The 20,397-nt window shown below is 62.9% G+C and overlaps 1 protein-coding gene across 1 annotated transcript; it reads right to left on the bottom strand.

Annotated features, from left to right (window-relative positions):
- Nucleotides 1-1,706: 1,706 nt before the first annotated feature.
- On the bottom strand, nucleotides 1,707-20,194 carry UHRF1 (ubiquitin like with PHD and ring finger domains 1). The gene is made up of 17 exons (XM_040990332.1): nucleotides 20,165-20,194; nucleotides 19,264-19,435; nucleotides 12,190-12,444; nucleotides 11,823-11,983; nucleotides 11,271-11,486; nucleotides 8,408-8,508; nucleotides 8,082-8,268; nucleotides 7,402-7,525; nucleotides 7,011-7,118; nucleotides 6,284-6,388; nucleotides 5,609-5,715; nucleotides 5,183-5,345; nucleotides 4,956-5,093; nucleotides 3,955-4,183; nucleotides 3,674-3,822; nucleotides 3,398-3,496; nucleotides 1,707-1,853 (listed from the first exon to the last, which is right to left on the bottom strand). The coding sequence occupies exons 2-17, from the start codon at nucleotides 19,414-19,416 to the stop codon at nucleotides 1,707-1,709; spliced, it is 2,442 nt and encodes an 813-aa protein (XP_040846266.1). The 5' UTR covers nucleotides 19,417-19,435; nucleotides 20,165-20,194.
- Between the last annotated feature and the right edge of the window lie 203 nt (nucleotides 20,195-20,397).

The following is a 20,397-nucleotide window of genomic DNA, read 5'->3' as shown; positions in this document are numbered from 1 at the left end:
TGAACCCGAGGCCAGTGCAATGGCTCAGTTGGCTAATCTTCCACCTTGCACGTGCCGGCACCCCATAGGTTCATGTCTCGGCTGCTCCATTTCCCATCCAGCTCCCTGCTTGTGGCCTGGGAAAGCAGCCTTGGGACTCTGCGCCTGCATGAGAGACAACCCCGAAGAAACTTCTGGCTCCTGGCTTCAAATGTCAGCTCAACTCCAGACATTTCGGCCACTTGGGGAGTGAACCAGCAGAAAGAAGATCTTTCTGTCTCCCCTCCTCTCCGTAAGTCTGCCTTTCTAACCAAAACTATATATATATATATACATATATAACCTATTTGGGACTCAGGGTTCCTGGGGAATAAAGGAACCAGTTGCTTTTTCCTTTGTAAAGACAGGATGAGGCAGAGAAGTACGCCAAGCACTTGCAGAAACACCTCAGTGAGCCACGGTGTCACGCCATCTGATGCATTTCTGAAAAAACATTTATTTTGAGAAATCTAAAATCTTGACATGGAAAATGGAACTTTAGAAAAAGCCCACACACACTCTTATTGCTTCTTCACTGATATATTAACAAGCTAATCAGAAGGCAGCCAGAAACAAACAAACAAACAAAAAAAACCTTTAAAAGTACTATTGCTCCAGTTTGTCTGCAGTTTTGTGATTTAAAAATATCCCTGTTCTGTTGAGGTATAGGCTGCAAACTTTGGTAAAGTTAGAAAAAAAATGAACGAAACCACTCAAAAAAAAAAAAAGACAAAATACAGAAGCAAAGTTTTCTCTTTCTGGATACATACACAGTAACTACAAAAAACCAAACAAACAAACAAACAAAAAAAAACTTTAGATTTTTCAGTCACTGAGTTAAAAAAAAAAAAAAAAAGTGAAGCGGTCGCTGAAAGTGGCAGCGCGCCCAAGCACCTGGCTGGCAAGTTTCAAAATATTCAGTGCTTCAAAAAAAAAAAAAAAACAAACAACCAGAGCCCCATCTTGACGAAGAAGGCAGCCAGCGAAGGCACTCGCACGTGCTCATGTGCGTGGACAGCTCGTGTTCTATGTGGAGCCCAGGGCGCCCCCCGCCCGGGCCCAGCGCTGTACCCACCCCGTGGCTTGGGGACACCCAAGGCAGGGGTGCATCAGAGGCAGCAGCGGCGGCAGGGGTGGGGTCGGGGGGGCGGCATGTGGCCCAGGGCCCATTTCCTCTCTTCCTTGCGACAATTTCATGGCAGATGGCCGGGGCCTCGCCGGGCCGGCGGCTAGCACCAGGACCCTCCTGGCTGCCTCTTCCCTCTGGCCTGCACCGGCCGAGGGGCCCCCAGGCTTCTAGATCTCGCCAGCTATAAGGGGCCGGGGAGCAAAGGTGACTTCAGGCCAGGACGTTGCAAATTCCGCCTCCAAAAATGCTGTGTTTTAGTGTGGTGCAGGTGGCTTTTGGGTACGTGGCAGGCTTTATGTTTTTAAAAACAAAACAAAACAAACAAACAAAAAAAAAAACAAGAGAATCTTAACACGGAAAAATCCAACTTCCGGTCAGCAATACGGATTCCTGAACGTGGCAACAGATGTGGGGTGCGGAAGGGAGAAGGAAGACAAGCATTTTGCGTGTTTGGGGAATTGGAGGGCCCACTCGCTACAAGTTTAAATTAAAACCCTCTACGAAGGGGACCTGGGTGGGACCCTGCAGCAGGTGCTTGGGGCGGCACGGGCCGTCGCCATCATCGGCCACTGCCGTAGCCAGGGAAGAGGTGGTTGAGTACGCTCTGCAGCGCCTGGTTCACCTGCATGGCATAGCTCCGGCCCAGGTCGTGGCGGCAGGCCGGGCAGCTGAACACCTGGGCCCGGAAGGACCTGTCCAGGCAGTCCTGTAAGAACGGAAAGGGCGGGTAGGTGAGACACATTGGGGGCTGCTGGCTGTGTCACCCCGCCCCTCAGCCAGGGAGGGACAGAGGCCCGCCACCTGGCCGCCCACCACGGAGCAGGTGCTTCAGGACGCAGGTCACCCAGGGAGAAGAGGAGGACGTGGTGGTGGTTGGCAGGGGGCAGTCAGACACCAAGGCAGGCTCCAAGTCAGCCCCCCACCGACTGCCTCGTGCCTGCTGGAGACAGGGGACGCAGCGCAGGGCTGCTGGGGTCTGACAGGCCTTGGCAAGCCCTGACTGACTTCTAATTATATCATCTGCCATGCCAGGGGTGGGTGTGGGCACCTGCCCAGGTGTGCTCCGCTCAGGTGGGTGAGGCAAGGGCCACGTGGGGCACGCGCCGGGCACTGTCCTGGCACTGCCCACCCTACTCCGCGCTCTCACTTTCTACACTCACAAACTCCAGAACCTGGCTTTGTCAGAGTGAGCCTGCGCCAGTGACACCACCACCTAGATGTGACGTCTTTCTGGGTGACATAGTTGAGGCCAGGGCTGAGGCCAAAGAGGGGCTCCGGCGGCTCCAGGCCCACGGGTGAACGCAGAACACGGCTGCACTGCAGAATGACCCAGCCCTGAACAGGACGCAAGTCCCAACCCTCCCCAACATGGAGGGACCTGGAAGATGGCTTGCTCAAGACACAAGGACACAAGGAGCCACTCCCAGGAGGGCCCTGGAGTCGCCTGGACCCCCAGACAGGAAGCAGGACGAGGCAGGGCTGGCTGGGGGATGAGAGCTCTGCGTGGTGGTCCTGGGGATGCAGTGTCCCCCTCCCCAGCCTCTTCAGATTCCCCCAGTGGGATCAAATGGGCTGCAAGTGAGGCTTGCCACGGGGCCGCCTTGTGGTTCCCCTGCCCAACGTGGCAGCTCCCACACGTGTTGTGCTCTGACCCATCCTTTCCAGGATGGAACTAACGCCACCTCCTCCAGGAAGTCGCCCCATCCTGCCCCTCCTGGGGACACGCCCCTCAAAAGTTCTTATCCAGCCCGCCCCTTCCCACCCTGGACCCTCAGCCACCTAAGGGAAATCCCTGGGTCCCTGCCACCTACACGGCAGGCCCGGATGCAGCTCCCGGGCTCAGACAGGGAGCACCAGGGAACGGGCATGCTCCATCTCTCCATCAGGCACGCGGCTGCTGGAGGGCGAGCCAGGCAGAGGAAGGCAGGCGGCTGAGAGCCACGCACTAAGCAGGGCTGCAAGCAGGCAGTGTCAGGACCCTCGGTCCAGCAAACAGCTGCAGAGCGTTCGGGAGCAACCAAATCCCAGTAGGGGCCAGTGCCGTGGCACAGAGGACTAAGCCACTGCCTGTGGAGTGGACACCCCATATAAGGGCACTGGTTCCAGCTGCTCTACCCACTTCCATTATACCCAGAAGGGGGATGTGGCTCAGAGCCCTGGCTCCTGCCTGGCTGTTAGGGGAGCTCCACCTCTCTGTGCCCCCGAAAGCAGGAGCTCGAGGTGGAGTTGGGGACCGCGGCGGCAGCCCACCTTGCACACGTTGTGCTTGCACGCGGTCGTGACGGGCCGGAACACCAGCTCCTGGCAGCAGATGCACTGGAAGGTCTCCTCCACTTTGCTGAGGAACACCTGTAACTGAGGGACTGGGCCGTCAGGGGGAGCAGCAGGCCCCGAGCCCGCACAGGCCACGCCAGCCCCGGCTGCCAGGTGGAAGGTGCTGGGGGCAGGGCTCAGGGGAGGCTCAGGGTGCCGAGCCCCAAGCCTGGAGGGGGTGACGACAGGGGAGCCCGCTCAGGGACCACTCACCGGGCCGTCCTTGAGCGACTGCATCACCTCGCTCCATAGCTTGGCGTTGCTCTTGTCCTCGCGGATGAGGCTGGTCTGCTGGGCCGTGAGGCTGTATGATTCCACTTTGGTCTTCTTGGCCCGGCCTGAGGAGCTAGGACTGTCCTGGTCTGGAAGGAGGCGCAGGGTGACAGTGATGGTGAGGGGGGCGGGGCCATGGGTGGGGTGGGCGGGGCCATGGGTGAGCAGGTGGTGGGGTGGGCGTGACCCTGCAGTGGGTGAATGGGCCAGGGGACTCCCACCTGTCCCTGCGGCGCCCCTCCGCTTGCACAGGGCTTTGCCCTTGCCACTGGCCTTCTTGGCCGCCGGCTCCTCCTCGTCCGACTGCTTCCTGGCCGCCTTCTTGGCCGCCGGCTCCAACTCCTCCTCCTCCTCCTCGTCTGACTGCTTCCTGGCCGCCTTCTTGGCTGCCATCATCTTCTTCCTGTTCTCCCGCTCCCGCTCCCGGGCTTTCAGGTAGCCCTCTGGGTACTGCAAGCAGGGAGCAAGGATGTGGTGAGAGCCAAGGCCGGGGGCTGCTCGCTGCCCGCCCTGCTCCATCTCCAGGGCCCTGACCCCGGTCCCCCCCCCCCAGGAGAACCTCCTGTGCACTCAAGGGTCCCTGTGACACCTTAGGCCCCCCGGCTGCTGAGTCCCAGGTAGGCAGGCACCAGCTCAGCCTCTGGGCGGATACTCCCCAACCCCAGGGCTCCCTGACCTCCCCACAGGCATCACTGGAAGATGGCCCGTCTCTAAGGCAACACCATCCCACCTGTGCTTCAAGAAACCCTGGCCCTTCTGTAATAAGCTCAAGTCACGAGGACAGGAGGACAGCTGGCACCCTCGGGACCTCTGCCCCCACCCTGCTGCCTGCCTCCCACGGGGTGCAGCGCTCCAGGGACCACCCCAGGTGACCCCTGGGGGCCAGGGCCTGCCAGTCTCCAAGTGGCAGCAACCAGGATTCCTTCAATAGCCTCCTGTCGAGCCACACTCCCTGGCCATGACAGCACTGCTGTCGGGAAGCTCGCCAGGTAACGAGCCAGAATTGCAGTGCAAGGGAGATTCTGGCACTGGGAGGGAGAGAGGGGCGCTCAGCCTCCCCTCCTGTCCCCTCTGCTCTCTGCTCCTCTCTGCTCTGCAGGCTGGCAGCACCCTGAGGTGGGACACCCCCACCAGCCTCTGCCCTGCCAGGCCAAGCATCCCACGGCGTCTGACAGGGAACCAGCCAGACTGTGAAGCCCCACCCCTGCGCCCCAGGACTCACCTGCATGGTGAGGCCCAGCTTCTTCATCCGGTCCTTCCCCTCCTTGGTCCACGGGCCTGGCTCCTCGTCATCCCGCCGTAGCAGGTAGCGCCACACGAGGAAGCCGGACTTGCCCTTCTCCGGCCAGTACTTCACCACCTGCAGGGGCGAGGCCGGGCCTTCAGCGCCACCGTGCGGCTCCCTCAGGGCCGCGCAGACCGGTGGGCACAGCTGGCCGGCCGGCTCACCTTGTAGATGCCATCGTAGCGGTTGCCCTCGGCCGGGGCGTACTTGCTGTGCTTGCCGCCCTTCATGTTCCGTACCACTCGCACCGGCTTCCCGGACCTCCAGTCCTTGGCCTCGGCCCCCCGCCGGTCGTTGATGGGGGCACAGCAGTTGAGGGCCAGCGCCCTGTGGGGACAGCCAGGAGGTCACATGTTCACAGGACCGGAGGGAAGATGGCCGGGACACGGCCGGGCCAGGCCAAGCGCTCGGGCAGCCCAGACCTCCAGTCCTTGGCTCCCGCCTTCAACCTGGCCTGGCCGTGGTCGCAGACACTCAGGGTGTAAACCAGAGGATGGGAGCTCCCTTCCCTTTTCTGTCTGACTTTAAACAAGTGATGAAATTTTCAAAAATAACCTAAGTACAGACCGAGGAGGCCCCCTGGTACGCACCTGTTGGTGTTGGTGAGCTTCTGATCACACGACTGCTCGGCCGTCCGCTTGTTGCCAGAAAGATCTCGCCCACCACTGCCCGTGTACGTGAAAAAGTTCCCGTGATCCTGAAGCAGACGGGAGGGGCGAGGGGCCGGGTGAGCAGGGAGGCACCCCGACACCCCCAGGAACCTGCAGTCCTGTGTGAGGCCGGGGGGGGGGGGGGGGCGGGGGCAGACACTGCGGATACCCGCCTGGCCATGGCGGCAAGGAGTGTGCCCCGAGGAATAAGATGGGGCTCCTGTGGGGGCCCCCCAGAGCGAGGGCTCGGAGCAACCCGCACGTGGGAGCAGCCATGTGCCTGAGCACGGCTCGGGGCATCACCCCGCCACGTGACACGGGGGGGGGAAAAGCCCGTGAAAGGGACAATAACACTGCCACCCGACCCCACGCGGAGGGAGGGCCCCTTAAGGACGTCAGGTGCTGAAGGACTGACCCTACAAGGAGGATGCCACTTCCAGGAGGCCCACAGTCGGGCAAAGAGGGGGTGGCGGAGAGGTTGGGCACTGGGGAGAGCAGAAAGTTCTAGAGACGGGGTGAGGAGGGCCGTCCAGTCCTGGGAACGCACGAGGCGGCAGAGAGCGTGGTCAGCGCGGGGTTCAGTCGGGAAGACGAGGTCCCCTGCTACAGACTTACCACGTCATCCTCGTAGCCGCCCGCCAGGACCAGCGAGTAGGCTCCATCATTGCTCCGGCCATGGATGCCCGCCACGTGAGGCCGGTGGACGCCCGCCTCGCTCACCTGTGGCATTGCGGAGCAGCGAATGGCACCTCAGGGCTGGGCGGCCTGCCTCCCCGCCCACCCCACACCCCAACACAGCTGACCGCGCGGGCACCACTTCAGCTGTGGCGTAGGGTACCCTGTTCCCTCACTGGGGGATGCCTGGCTGGAGCCCCGGCCCTCCCACTTGGTATCCAGCCTCCTGCAGATGCTCCTGGGAAACAGCTATGACAACTCAGGCGCATGGGCCCCTGCCACCCGCGTGGGAACCCTGGACTGAAGACCCTGGCCTCGGCCTGGCCCAGCCCCGGCTGCTGAAGGCATTTGGGGCAGTCAGAGGGGAGAGGAATCTCTTTCAAATAAAAAACCAAAATCTGATATTTTTTAAAGGGGGACACCCAGCATTACCTAAGGACATCTTGGGGGGGCCAGAGAATACAGTCTGTAGTGCCCAGGACAGCCCCACCCCAGAGCAAGACCCGGTCCCCGTGTCCACAGCACCCCAGAGCCACGTCCCAGGGGCACAGGGCGTGGAGGGGTCCTGCACCCAGGAGGGGTCATCCTCTCCGGGCCATCCTGGGAGGCTGGTGCCAGGACAGACGGCCAAACAGGCTACGGGACATGGCCGGCGGCGTGCAGGTACCTGGACTCGGAAGCGCCACATGGTGCCCACGGGGATGCCTGGGATGGGTCCATAGTGGTTGGAGGGGACGATGGTGCATTCCTTCGTGCGCCCCACACAGGCCATGCCCTGTCCGCCGTGGAAACAGGGGGGATGGCGTGTGAGGGCTCGGGGAGGGCAGGCCGGACAGGGAGCAGGGGGCGTGGCCGAGGGAAGGGGCAGGGCAAGGCCAGGATGGGCGTGATCAGAGCTTGTGGTGGGCGGGGCTTGGATGGGCATAGCCAGGTGGCAGTGGGCGGTCTGTGTGGGCATGGCCATGGAATTGGTGGGCGGGGCTTTTGGGTGGGCGTGGTCATGCTGTGATGGGCGGGCGGTGTGGGCGTGGCCGGGAAGAGCATCCCTGCAGTCTCACTTTGCCCCAGTCCCGCTGAGAGGACGAAGTGGCCGATGCCATCTTGGCTTTCTTCTTGCTCTGCCGCAGCCGCTCTCCGGCCCGCACCACCTCGGAGGCGTCGATCCGGCAGTCGGGACAGTACCTGTGGGGACAGGCGGGGAAGCTCGCGGGCTGGCTGTGGCCCTGCACGCTGGGCAGGCTGTGGCCCGGGGCTGGGTGGTCCTCAGCAGGGAGCCCCAAGCGTGTCAGAGCGCTGCCCAGGGCACCCTGTGGGACGGCAGGTCCCCATCCTGGCAAGCAGCAGCCAGGACCCTCTTTCCACAGGGTACTCTCTATTCATCCAGCCCCACAGGCCCAGGACCCCTTCCCGCAGGGCGCCCCACCCGCCGACCCCACAGGCCCAGGACCCCTTCCCGCAGGGCGCCCCACCCGCCGACCCCACAGGGACCCCTTCCCGCAGGGCGCCCCACCCGCCGACCCCACAGGCCCAGGACCCCTTCCCGCAGGGCGCCCCACCCGCCGACCCCAGGTCCAGGACCCCTTCCCACAGGGCGCCCCACCCGCCGACCCCACAGGGACCCCTTCCCGCAGGGCGCCCCACCCGCCGACCCCACAGGCCCAGGACCCCTTCCCGCAGGGCGCCCCACCCGCCGACCCCACACCCGCCCAGCGCTGCGCTCCACCACTGTCACTCTCACCACTCGGGGTCGCTGGGGACGGCGGGGAGTGGGGGGTCCAGGCAGTAGATGTGGAAGGCCATGTCGCACTCGTCACACAGCAGCTGCTTGTCCGGCTCCTCGCGGCCGCCGCACTTGTGGCAGGCGCAGACACGGCACAGCTTGGACAGGTCGTCTTTGCAGTACTTGCACGAGGGGCCGCTCTTTCCTGCACACGGAATGGCGTCAGGGAAAGCCAGGGGCCCCCCCATAGCCAACCCCGGGGGTGGCGGGGAAGCCCTGCCACTACCCACGTGCCCCAGGGATCCCGGGGACGGCAGGGACGAGGAAGACTGGCCAGCACTCACGTCTCAAGGGGTTGTCAACCATGGGAGGCCCCTCGCCCGGGCGCTCGATCTTGAAGACCTCGTCCACAAAGAGGATGCGACAGTTGTTGAGGGAGCCGTCCCTGTAAGAGACGGGCCGTGGACATTCAGCCATGCTGCCTGCGCAATCCCCCAAACCCCACGAGGGTCCCCCAAACACCCACAGAAAAGATGTATTCAACACCAAATGTGTGTGGATCTCGAAAGCAGCCAGACACCAAGACCCCCTAGTCTTTTAGTTCCATGTCCTAGGAACACTCCAGAATACCCTCCAAGAGACCACACCTTTCCCACTTGGCATGTGAGAGATGGGGGCCTGGCCCGTGGGATTGAAAACACGAAGTTACCAAGACCTGGGCAGCAAGAAGCATGCTGAGACGCGCCCCCTGCCGTGGCCCCCTCACCCCGACCCCTCTGCCAGCACTCCCGGGGGCAGGGGCATCCTGACATCTGACAGGTACAGCACCCACCTGCCAGCTGGCTCGCTCCCCAAACGCCTGCCACGGCCACAGGCTGTGTGTCCCCCGCGTGGGGGGCGGGCCCTATCTGCCGTCTGCCAGTGGGTATCAGGAGAGAGAACTCCCACCCAGGCCCTCAGGGTCCCCAGGGGTGCACTGGCCCCTGTCCTGCGCCGCCCCAGAATTCTCAGGCGAGTTAACACAAGAGTGCCACTGGCCACGTGAGGCACCTCCACAAGGGGGCCTGTCGCTTAACCTAGAGAACACAAGATGGCTGCAGGATACCGGCGAGCAAGGTCGTAATCCTTTTGCGTGAAGCGTTCACAGCATCCTGCCTGAGCAGAAGTCAAGAACTCGAAGGCATGCATCAAGGAGTGGATCCCGTTGGGAGCCCAGACCGCCCGGGGAGGGCCTTCCCCACCGGTCCACAGGCTGGCACACAGGGACGCCACGAGAGGGCCTGCACTGGAGGGGCTGGCGCTGTGGCATGGCAGGTCACGCAGCAGCTTCCACGCCAGCACCCCACATTGGGAGTGCTGGCTGGAGTCCCGCCAGCTCCTGGTTTGCTCCGGCTCCCGAGCCGGCCCTAGCCCGGCCCCACCTCTCATTTGGGGAGAGGGACAGTGGCAAAAGATCTCCTGCTCCCTCTGCGCCACTCTGCCTTCAGAGACCCCAGTGCGAGGGACCAACTGTGGCACAAAGGCCACGAGGAGGGTGAAGAGCCGCCCACGGGGGACAAGGTGGGACCCGCCTCCGCACGCGTGCACCTCTGCTCTGCACGGGGCAAGCCCACATCGCCACCGCCTGAGGTGTGCAGAGACGCAGGGCCAAAACCCAAGATGGCAGGGCGGGTTGGCCCAGAACCATGCATGCCACGCACACTGCACCTGCCGGCCAGAGGAGCGGCAAAGCCCCGCTCGGTGCCCTTACCGCCTACGCTCGGCTCCTGCCTGCCCTCCCCGGAGGAGACCCTGATGAAGCTCCTGGTTCCAGCCCAGCCCGGAATCAGCCATTGCCAGCCATCCAGGGAATGAACCAACAGGTAAGAGCTCATCTCTGTCTCTCCCTCTAACAAACAAAAAGGGAAGTGAACGCCAGGGGGCGAAGCACTGGACTGCTGCCACTTGCAGAGGCCAGTGCCGCACAGCACAGTGGGTTAAGTCTCCACCTGTGGTGCCAGCAACCCCTGTGGACGCCAGTTCAAGTCCCGGCTGCTCAGCTTGTGTGGCCTCTCCTGTTTGGGACACCCACACGTGCGATGGGAGCGCTGGCTGGAACCACAGCCGCCCCACTTCCGACCCAGAGTCTGGGAAGGCAGTACAGCATGGCCCAAGGGCTACGGACCGCACTGCCCATGGGGGAGACCTGGATGGAGCTCCTGGCTCCTGGCTCCCACCAGGCCACAGCCACCACAGCTTCACGGGGAGGGAACTACACCTCTCCCTGACTCTCTTTCAGAGAAATAAAATCCTTTTGCAAAGGAGAACACAAACCGAAGGATTCTGAAATGTGTTCGCTACGCGGAAACGAGAAATGTCTCAACAGACACGCGTGTCGTGGCTCGGACCCCACACGCTGCGCGCATGCGCGAGATCCGTCTATCTGCGAGAACCGAAGCACACCCACACACACTCACCTCCCACCAGCAAACACCCGCCTGCTGCTCAGAAAACTCCAGCCACTCGGGGGTGGAGGGGGGACGGCCCTCCGACCGTCCCTGACCCCAGCCTGGCCGTACGGGGCTCACAGGGGCCTACCCAACGTCACACGGACAGGCACTGGAGCAGGTGACCACGCCTTAGAGGGCCCAGGGATGCCAGCGATCAGCGGCCCCCAGCGGCCACTGCGCCTTCCTCTGGGCTTTCCTGCTGTTCCTGCCTGCCACAGCCCACTCTACAGCGAGGCCCACCGGGGCAGACCCCCAGAGTCTGCTCACCAGCTTCCTCCACCCCAGACACCCCTGAAGGCCCACGCCCCAAGTGCGGGGAGTGCTGCACAGACTCTCTCACCCTGGCCCTGCCCCTGCACCCCTGCCGGGCGGCCTGCTACAGCGACCCACATCGCCCTGTGCAGCGACTCTGACATCACACTAAACACAACCTCACAGGATGCACTCCTGGGGGGGGGGTCCCAGAGCCCTCAGACCCGCAGAAGGGCAGCGGAGTGGCAGGGCCAGGGGCAGGTGCGGGCCGGAGCCTCTGAGTGGGACAGGGAGAAAGCTCTGGAGGACAAGGAGGAAAGGAGCGGGGTGAGCCCACCAGTGGTGGGCTCCGGTGCCCCCAAGCTTGGCCTGGCTCATCACACCACCCACCGACCGCCCGTGACACAACAGAGAGCAGCGCTGTCCCTCGGGGCAGGTCCCCAGGCAGCGGGCCCGCAGGGCTCACCCGAGCATCACGTTGGCGTAGAGCTCCCGCGCCGTCCTGGTCTCCCGCTTCCGGCACACCTCAGCGTCGTACCAGAAGCCGCGTTCCTTCGGCTGGTCGGTGTTGTAGTTGAGCATGACCAGCTGGCCCACGGCCAGATCCTCCCACTTGATGATGGTGCGGGCGCGTGCCCGCACGTCCCGGGAATTCATCTGGACCACGCCGTTCTCCGGGTAGCTGGTGGGGAAGGGCCCTTGTCAGAACCCTGCGGCCATGCTCTCCGCAGGGAACACAACGTCCCGGGGAATGCGGGATGCCCTGCCATGCCACCATCCGCCCAGCAGCACAGGTTCAAGTCCTGGCTGCTTCACTTCTGATCCAGCACCAGCACAGCTGGGAAAGCAGCGGAAGATGGCCCGAATGCGCGGGCCCTTACCACCCAGGAGGGAGACCCGGATAGAGCTCCACGGGCGTGGCTTTGGCCGTGCCGCCCTTGGGCAGTGAACCAGTGGATGGAGGGTCTCTTTGTCTGTCGTATTTCACGCGGCGCACAACATCCCAGCTCCAACTCACTCGTCGTATTTCACGTGATAGATGATGTCCTCCTCCAGGTCCGGGCTGGCCGTGGAGCTGCTGGGCGCGTCCCGGGATGAGACCCGCCGTGTCACCCGGACCACCTGCGCCTCAAACCAGGCCCCCATGTTCGTGTCGCGGGCATCCACGTACTCATTGACCTGCGAGAGACAGGGAGCTGTCATCAGGGCCCCGCAGGGATGCCTCGGGCCTGGACACGACCAGTGCAGCAACCTCAGCCACGGCTCTGGTGACATTCAAGGGCCAGATCCTACTCTGGGGTCCCAGCCTCCTCACTGCACGCGGGGAGCACCCCAGCTGTTGACCACCACAGCCGTCCCTCTGGGCGACAGTGCCCTAACCTCACCTTGTACAGCCCCAGCTCCGTCTCGTCCCAGACGTCCTCGTCGGCAAGGCGGGCCTGGCTGTCCGCCTCGGGGGCGGCTTCGCCCTGAGTGGAGGCGGACTCGCTCTGGGCCAGGCAGCACCCCGAGTCAGTGTCCGACAGCTCCGAATCCCGCTCCTTGGCACTAGGGGGCAGCACGAGGCTCTGGCGGACCAACAGCTGGATCGTGTCGTTGAGACGCACGTCGTAGTCAAACAGGGTGTGGCCGTCCTCCATCTGCAGGTAGGCCATGACACAGGCTGCGGTGGGTCCCTCTGTGCGCCATGCGGGCACCAGGAGCAAGGTGCTGCCTGCCCACCCCCACTCCTAAGGGGGCTGCCTCTCGCCCGGCAGCCTGGCAGGGTTCAGTCAGACTAAAGGGGAGTTGGGGGGGATGCTTAGGAAGTGGGGCCCGGGGAGCTGCTCATTTTTGCTGCAGTGAAAACACGTCCCTGGCTCCCTGACTGATAAGGGCTTCTGGCGCCCGCATACAATCCTGGGCTGCTGCAGGCACCCACCAGGCTTTGATGTTTAAGGGATTTAAGGGCGGGGAAAAAAAAAAATTTGAGAAGCGAAGTAGCCAGGAGGGAAAAGAAAAAAAAGAAAGGGATTATCCATTCTCTAGTTCACCCCCTCCCTGCAGCTCAGCAACAGCCAGGAGCTCCATGCGGGTCTCCCACACACAGGTGACAGGGGCCCAAGCCCCCGCCCGGGCCAGCCTCTGCGCCTTTTGGGCACGTGAGCAGGGAGCTGGGCGCGAAGTGTGGCAGCCCAGCCTCCGCCAAGGCCCTGGGGCGGGGGATGCTGCTACCTGTGCAAGCTTGGAGCTCAGTCCACAGCAAGCAAGCGTCTCTTATGTCACTGATGCTTGCCCAGGAGGTGGGTCCCCCGCGTGTATCAGGAGATGCATGGCCATATCAACCACACATGTCCCCACACGTGGTGTGGTCTGCCTGGTCCAAGGAGGAAAGGAAAGAGGAAGAGGGACACACACACACACACACACACACACACACAGTGCAGCTTCCCTCGGGCTAGCTGCCATTCCCCCAGGCTGGCCCAGTCCCTATTAACATGCAAATAGCACCTGGGGTCACGGCCTGGGGGTGAGAGAGACCTGGGAGGCGTGGGAGGCTGAGCCTGCAGGGGGCAGGGGAAAGTGCACTTGAACTCATCCACTTTCCCGCGCTGGACCTGCGGGCTGGGGGCCTCTGGGGTTGTTCCCACCAGCCCTCAGGAGGGCATGGCCTGCCGGGAGGCGGAGCATGGCATGAGGAGAACCAGCCTGCTTGTACACACATGTCCCTGCAGCTGTGGGGCACAGACCACCTGGTGTCCGCTGCCCAGCATGCCGCCTCCGTACGGTGGACACTAGGTGGCCACAAACGGGGGACTACCCGGGGCACCAACAGTGGCTGACAGCACAGGCTCGGCTCTCCTGCAGGGGGACTGTGGACTCCTGTGCTAGCCTGAAGACACACAGAACCACGGAGTCACACCCTTCGTGGCTGGGCCATGTGGGTACACTGTTTCTAGAAAAGACCAGAAGCCAAACCACAAAGCGCCCTCCCACACACCTGCTGCCCCATGGGATTGGAAGGGGAAGAGCCACATAAGACGAGGGGACTAGGACAGCGACTGGGACGCAGTGGGACACCACCACTGGCCACACATCGCCACACCCACGGAAGCCCAGCACCACGTGCCTCTCCATGGGCACCAGGGGCCGGGGCAGGGAGCTCCCTGGGGCTGTGAACGCCAGTGACCCCAGCCTAACAGTGACAGGGACACATTAGGCAGCCATTAGGAAGGGGCAGGACACCCCGGGGGGGACCGTACTGAGAACTGCAAACCATGGCTATGCCAACCTGAGGTCCCCAAACTCAGGGGGCCCCCAGTCGCGGCATGTCACCCCAGCATGCTCGCTCTCGGCAGGGGTTAGCAGATAGCAGTGAGTGAGGGCCAGCCATGCAGGGACACACACGGGCACCACTCACAACAAGGGTTGTCACACAGCCGCAGGCAGCAGAGCGGGCGCCCCAGGAGGGCACAGGGCCCCAAGCCCACTCATTTGGGGAGCACAGTCGGGGGCAGGCAGTGGGTAAGCAGCCAGCAGGTGACAGAGAAACAGGTACAACACCACGATAAGCAACAAGGGCCCAGAGTCCACAGTCCGATTCCCAAGCTGAGCCCCGGAAGGTGGCCGGCTGGGAGGGGATACCCGGAAGAGAGCTGTGAGCCCAGCCACGTGAAGCGACAGCGTGAGTCCTGCTCAGGTGGGGCAGGAAGTGGCCAGGCTGGTCAGGCCGCTTCCTGGCGCTGCTTCTGGAACTTTCCAGAAGGGTCCGTGCAAGTGACAGGAAGAAGCCTGCACAGCTGCTGGCTGGAGAGCCTTCCTCAGCCGCTGCGTCTCAGGCAGCAGGAGGGAGAGGGACCAGGCCCCGGGCCTCCCAACAGCCACATCTCCAAGAGGTGTTGGAGGAGCGTTCTAGGTCCAGGGCCACACCGGGGTCGTGCGAGGCTAGGTGGTAGAGGGGCGCAAACATTCAAACATTAGCAGAAGCTACCACAGCTGAAGGGCAGGCTTGTGACAGCAGCAACAAACTTGGGGAGAAGCCATGTGGCACGGTCAGCTAAGCTACATCCCACATGGGCGCCCGTTCGCATCCCGGCTGTTCCACTTCCCCATCCAGCTCCCTAATCATGTGGCTGGAAAAGCTGTGAAGAATGGCCCCAGCGCTGGGGGACCTGCATCCACGCGGGAGACCCGGATGGACCTCGTGGCCCTGGATGTTCTTATCCTGTCACACCCTAAGTTTCCCACTCAAATGAATCCTTAACAAAAAAACAGCCGCTCTAACTTGGAAGTCTGCCGATGCAGTGGGAAAAGATCGTTTCATCTGGAAGTTGTGTAGTCCCCATGGGAGGGGCCACATCCCAGGCCCCCCCCAAGGGATGCCAGGAGCCACAGAGGGACCTCAGCCCCCCCAAGGGATGCCAGGAGCCACAGAGGGACCTCAGCCCACCCAGGGGATGCCAGGAGCCACAGAGGGGTCTCGGGTCCCCCCCAAGGGATGCCAGGAGCCACAGAGGGACCTCAGCATCCCCAAGGGATGCCAGGAGCCACAGAGGGACCTCAGCCCACCCAGGGGATGCCAGGAGCCACAGAGGGGCCTCAGCGCCCCCCAAGGGATGCCAGGAGCCACAGAGGGACCTCAGCCCACCCAGGGGATGCCAGGAGCCACAGAGGGTCTCGGGCCCCACCCCACCCCTCCACACACAACCCTTCCTCCAACCACCAGGCTACGCCCCAGTTTGACTGGCACTATAAGGACAGTAAGAGGTTAACACAACTGATGCATAAACTAGGACAAGATGAATGTCACCAACGTGAGGCTTCTTGTTCCTAAAATCTTCCACTTCCTGTTGTCAGGCCAGGTTCCCTTAAGGTGGCCGGGACCACAAGGGGGGTTCTGACCCCACATCCGACTGAGCTAGTCCTCCGTCCAGTCACCCCTTCTTTGTTGTGTTGCTCCACACACCCTTTCAGACACCCCAGACGTAGAAGGATATGCATGAGAACCACTCAAACAAAGCAGCCAACACTCCAGCCGATGAGGCCGTCACGGAGTTGCCCAGAGCGAACCACACGCTACACTCGCCTCACAGAGTGGAGGACAAAGGAGGAGACAACTGCCCACAGCCACGTCATGGCTACTGCCCACGGCCAGGGTGACGGAAGCCAGGGTAGGAAGCAGAAGGCGGCCAGGCTCCAGACAATGACGGGGACTTGGTGGCAAGCACATAGTGCAAAGGCTAAATCCAAGGTGACCGCTTGACGGGGGCGCCGACTGGACGCACTGGGGCCCCAGAGGCACGTGAGCAGACTGGAGCAAGAGGGGACGGCCCCGATGCTTCTCCTCCACGGCCCAGCACACGTCATCACGGACAGGAGTGAGATGAGGCGCAATGGGACCGGCATGTTACCCCTCCCTGGGCTGGCCAACACTGGAAGCTTCCTGCCCTAAGCTGCGTGTTTGTGGACACTGTGAACCAGCAGAGCCGGGAACAGCGCACCCGGGGACTTGTTCTAGCACATTCCTGAGCAGAGCGGTCTTCACAGGGCAGCCGGATCACCAGCCCCAGGCTGGGCGGGAATGTGGGGCTCTGGCTGGCACCTGACCGTAGAGAGGACCATGCCCAGTCAGGGACAAGATGCCCCTCCATCCAGCTGCCTCCACTGTCCCGGGAGAGGCCCGTGCGAGCACAGCCCAACCCAGCCCAGCAGTGAGGGGCGGTGGCAGTGGCAGGGACCCCTGCTTAGGCAGCCTCGAGGCAAGGCCGTGCCGTGTGTGGGGAGACCACAGCTCAGCTGCCGGAGCCGTGAAAGCGGCAGGGACTCCTGGGAGCAGGAGGCAGCACTGGGCCCAGCAATCCCTCCCCAGGCCACAGCAGGCCTGGACTTCAACTGCCTCCTCTCAGCCTGATGACCTCCACTCCACCAGCCTGACGCACCCAACCGGCTTCAGCTGGGGTTATGTGGGGAGTGTGAATGCAAGGTGTGGGCCGGGCTGGGAAGGCCACCCCACACCCTGCAGTTTCCAGAGCCCCAAAGGAGATGCTGTGGCTGCGTCCTCTAGGAGCTGGGCCCCGGCTGCCCGCGGTCAGCTACCAGCATCTCATAAGTAGAGAAGCTTGGCGGGGGGACTAGGGAAGATTCCAGAAAGCCCAGGATATTACACTCAGTGTGGTCCAATGGTGCCACAAATGACAGCCATTGTTACTTTCTGGGTAGCCAAAGAAGGAAGGGGAAAAAAAAAAAAAAGCCGCCATTTGGCTGCTGGTCCTGGGCGCAGCCAGGCCTACTCAAAGCCCCATTCCAGGCCGAGCCAGCGCCTGCATTCCTGCCCATTAACCCGTGGGAGAACACCACCACCCCCTCTGTCCCACACCCAGCCTCAAGGTCACTGTTCCTTAAACAAGGAGCAAGCAAGTCTCCAGAACATTCCGTGCAAACAGCCTGTTGTTTGTGCCCTCTGGGCATTGTGCTACTGTGAGCGAGCTCCATCGTCTCCTGCCTCCCACCGCAAGGCCCACAGCCCTGGGCGGGACACAGCCAGCCACACACAGAGCACATCCAGCTGCCGCCGGGCTGGGTAGTGGTGCGGGGCGCACCTGGGACCAGGAATCCTCCCCAAAGCACAGGAGCTGTGCTGGGAGAAGATGGCGCTGGGGGCTGTGGGGATTCCAAAATCCCAGCTCCCCTCAGTGGCAGGCTGTGCCTCGGGGCTGGAGGGGTGTCAGGTCTCCCCACACCCGCCCGTGACAAACGTCTTCCAGCTTGCTGTTGCACGCTCAGAACCGAGCCCAACCACTTACGCACAAGGGGCTAAGTATGTGTCTGACCCACTGTGCGCAACAACAGCTAACTGCATGTGTGTGCCCGACACACCTGCCCACAGCCCCCAGGGGTGGGCACTGAGCCAGTTAGGACCCCAGTGGCCCACATGGCCACAGCGCCTGGGTTCCACTCCTTGCTCCATTCATCCCAGCTTTCTGCTTATATCAGCCCAGCCCAGGAGGCCTGGACGGAGTTCCTGGCTCAGGCCTGGTCGTCCCAGCCCCTGTGGGCATCTGGGGGTTCCATGGCAGGCTCGCGGGTTTGCTACTATTTGCTAGTTTTATCCAAAACCAGATCAGAACCAAGTATTGATTCTAGCTAACCATAGGGGGAAGTGCTCAACCATTGAGGGGTACACTCGTCCTGCAACACGTGCCCCCCAAAAGATATGCAACAAGAGAGAAGGGGTCATCAGGAGGCAAGCAGGGCCCGCCAGCAAGGAGACAGTCAAAATGACAGTCACCTGCCAGACGAGTCCCGGGCTCCGGGCACATTCCCAAGTGCCGGAAACGTGAACACCGCTCAGCGTGTGGCCCCAGGGGGTGGAGGGGGCGGGCGGGCGGGCGGGCAATGCGGAACTCCATGGAAAGCAGGACCCTGGGCGGCGAGAACCGGTCTTGGTGACACAAAGACACGCCACAGGAGGGGGGGGGGGCGCCACTGGGCCGGCCAGCGCCGGCCCACTTTGACCCTACCGCCTGCGCACAGCCTGGCGCAGACGCACAGCACGGCAGGCTGCTGGCTGCTTGATCCAGGCCCCTGCAGGGCGGGAAAACGTGAATGGTTCAAGCCGGCCGGCTAGGAGGCCGCTCTGGGGTTCCCGGGCCTCAAGGAAACGTGCAACTGTGGCTGGTGGATGCTGTGGCGGCCAAGCAAGCGAGCACACAGGAACCTTGTGGGTGCCCAGCGCGCCAGCTCACACCACACACACATACGGCACATTTCCCAGCGAGACAGCAGATGGCAGCAGCAAACGGTTCCAAACTCCACAACGAAGTCATCCGGTGCACGCTGCCCAAGAGCGGGACCGACCAAGCCATGCACGCTGCCCAAGGGACGCCAGGTCCTTCGGGGGACCCCCACACCTGCCTTGTCCGTTCAACCCCACACAAACAGCACGGCCCTCGCCAAGAGGGTCAGTGCACCCCACTCCTGCAAAGATGTGCAGGCAGCTGAGTGGACAAACAGACATTTTCAACACTCCCTAGGTGGGGTGGGCTGAGGCAGGACCACCCCAAGGGGTGCTGGTGGGCGAACCAGTAACTCCATTAGGGCGCTCACAGACTCAAACCCTCTCCCCTCCATTTCCCAGCACAGACACTCCTCAACAACGACAGGGTCTGGCGTCCAAGGGGGTCCCTCTACTGTTGGGAGAGACAGTGGGGCGGAAAGAGGAGGGGAGGTGTCCCAGACAACCCAGCCCATTCCCGGGCCCGGGGGTGTCACTCTGCCAGTTTGCCCTGCCCTTTGTTCTCGCAGGCATGGTGGGGGTGGTAGGTGGTGTCTGTAAGATCTCTACTTTGCAGAGCCAGGGCCGGACGAGGGGTTGTGGTGGGGCGGGGAGCCTGGACCCAAGCAAGAACAAAGGTGGCGGGGCGGGGCGGAGCAGGCCGGACGGACGGGCGGGCGGGCAGCCTGCCTGGTCGGACGCCTACCTGCTTGCCCCGGTAGAAGAGCCGCTGCAGGCTGGGCTCCACGTGAAACAGCTCCTGGACCCTGCGTCTCAGTTCTTCCACCTTGGTCAGCCTGGACAGCGAGTCCACCGTGAAGCTCTCCTTGCCGTCCATCATACGCACCTGTACCCACATGGTGCCGGTGCTGGTGCAGCTGCAAAGCAGGCGGGGCGGGAAAAGGAGAGGAGAGAGAGAGAGAGAGGGCGCAGGCCCCTGCAGGTCAGTATCCGGTGGCCACCATATGCTCTGGGGGTGCTGAGGGAGGGAGGGAGGGGGGTGTGAGCCCTGGCAGGCTCCTGCGGAGCGGGAAAGGCCACACCTAGGAACGCGCCAACCGACCCCAAGCAGCACCAGGTCCGATCAATGAGCGAGTTGATGGCTCAATGACCAGCAAGTGTGGACGACTGATTGAAGGCATGCCAGAGAGAGAGAGAGAGAGAGGGGGCGGGAAAAAGGGTGGTCTCAGCCCACCCCATCCAGGGCCCCGTTCTTGGTAAAGGAGAACACCTCAACCAATGGGCTTCGTTCCTTCCTGCCTGCCTGCCTTCACTCATTCATTCACTCATTCATTCATTCATTCTGGAATCCCATACATACCCAAGTGCTCCGGGCGCGCCAGCCGGAACTTCCACAAGAAGTGCCTCGTGGGACTCTCTCTCTCACACACACACACACGAGCCCCCCACCGCACCCCACCTTCGCGAACCCCGTCACCCCGCCAACCCCATTCCCACCCCACCCGGGCGCGTGCGCGACGCGGGCTGACCCCCGTGGCGGTGGTCATGGCAACTGCCCACTCACCTCGACCCCCCACCCCCGGCAGGACCCCTGGCCCTAAAATGTCCTCTCTGGCCGCCGCCGACGAGCTTTCCTGCACGCTCACCGGTCCCGCGAGGGTCGCAGCAGCCCCCCACGCCCACACGCCCCCGGCCTCGGCCCGCGCCGCCGCCGCCGCCGCCGGGACGGATCAAGGGGGCCCCTCTCTCTCTCGCTCTCTCGCTCGCCCAGTCCCGCCCCCCTCTCCCTCCAGCCGCCTTTCTTATTGGCTACGCCGGGCTTAACCGCCCCGCCCCGCTCACTCCTCATTGGCTGCGAGATGCCCGGGGAACTCAGGGC

This window comes from Ochotona curzoniae, unplaced genomic scaffold (genome assembly GCF_017591425.1).
Source record: "Ochotona curzoniae isolate NIBS_2020 unplaced genomic scaffold, NIBS_Ocur_1.0 contig_605, whole genome shotgun sequence".
NCBI lineage: Eukaryota > Metazoa > Chordata > Mammalia > Lagomorpha > Ochotonidae > Ochotona > Ochotona curzoniae.
Note: the sequence above shows the minus strand (reverse complement) of the source record. Positions and strands in the feature narration are given on the sequence as shown.

Bases quoted from the DNA above. Each gene is read 5' to 3' on its own strand.
- UHRF1 (XM_040990332.1), bottom strand. From the start codon at position 19,416: ATGTGGGTACAGGTGCGTATGATGGACGGCAAGGAGAGCTTCACGGTG. The intron at 11,984-12,189 runs GTGAGGTTAGGG...TGTCTCTCGCAG, and splicing joins CGGAGCTGGGGCTGTACAAG to GTCAATGAGTACGTGGATGC. The intron at 11,487-11,822 runs GTGAGTTGGAGC...CTTCCCCACCAG, and splicing joins TATCACGTGAAATACGACGA to CTACCCGGAGAACGGCGTGG.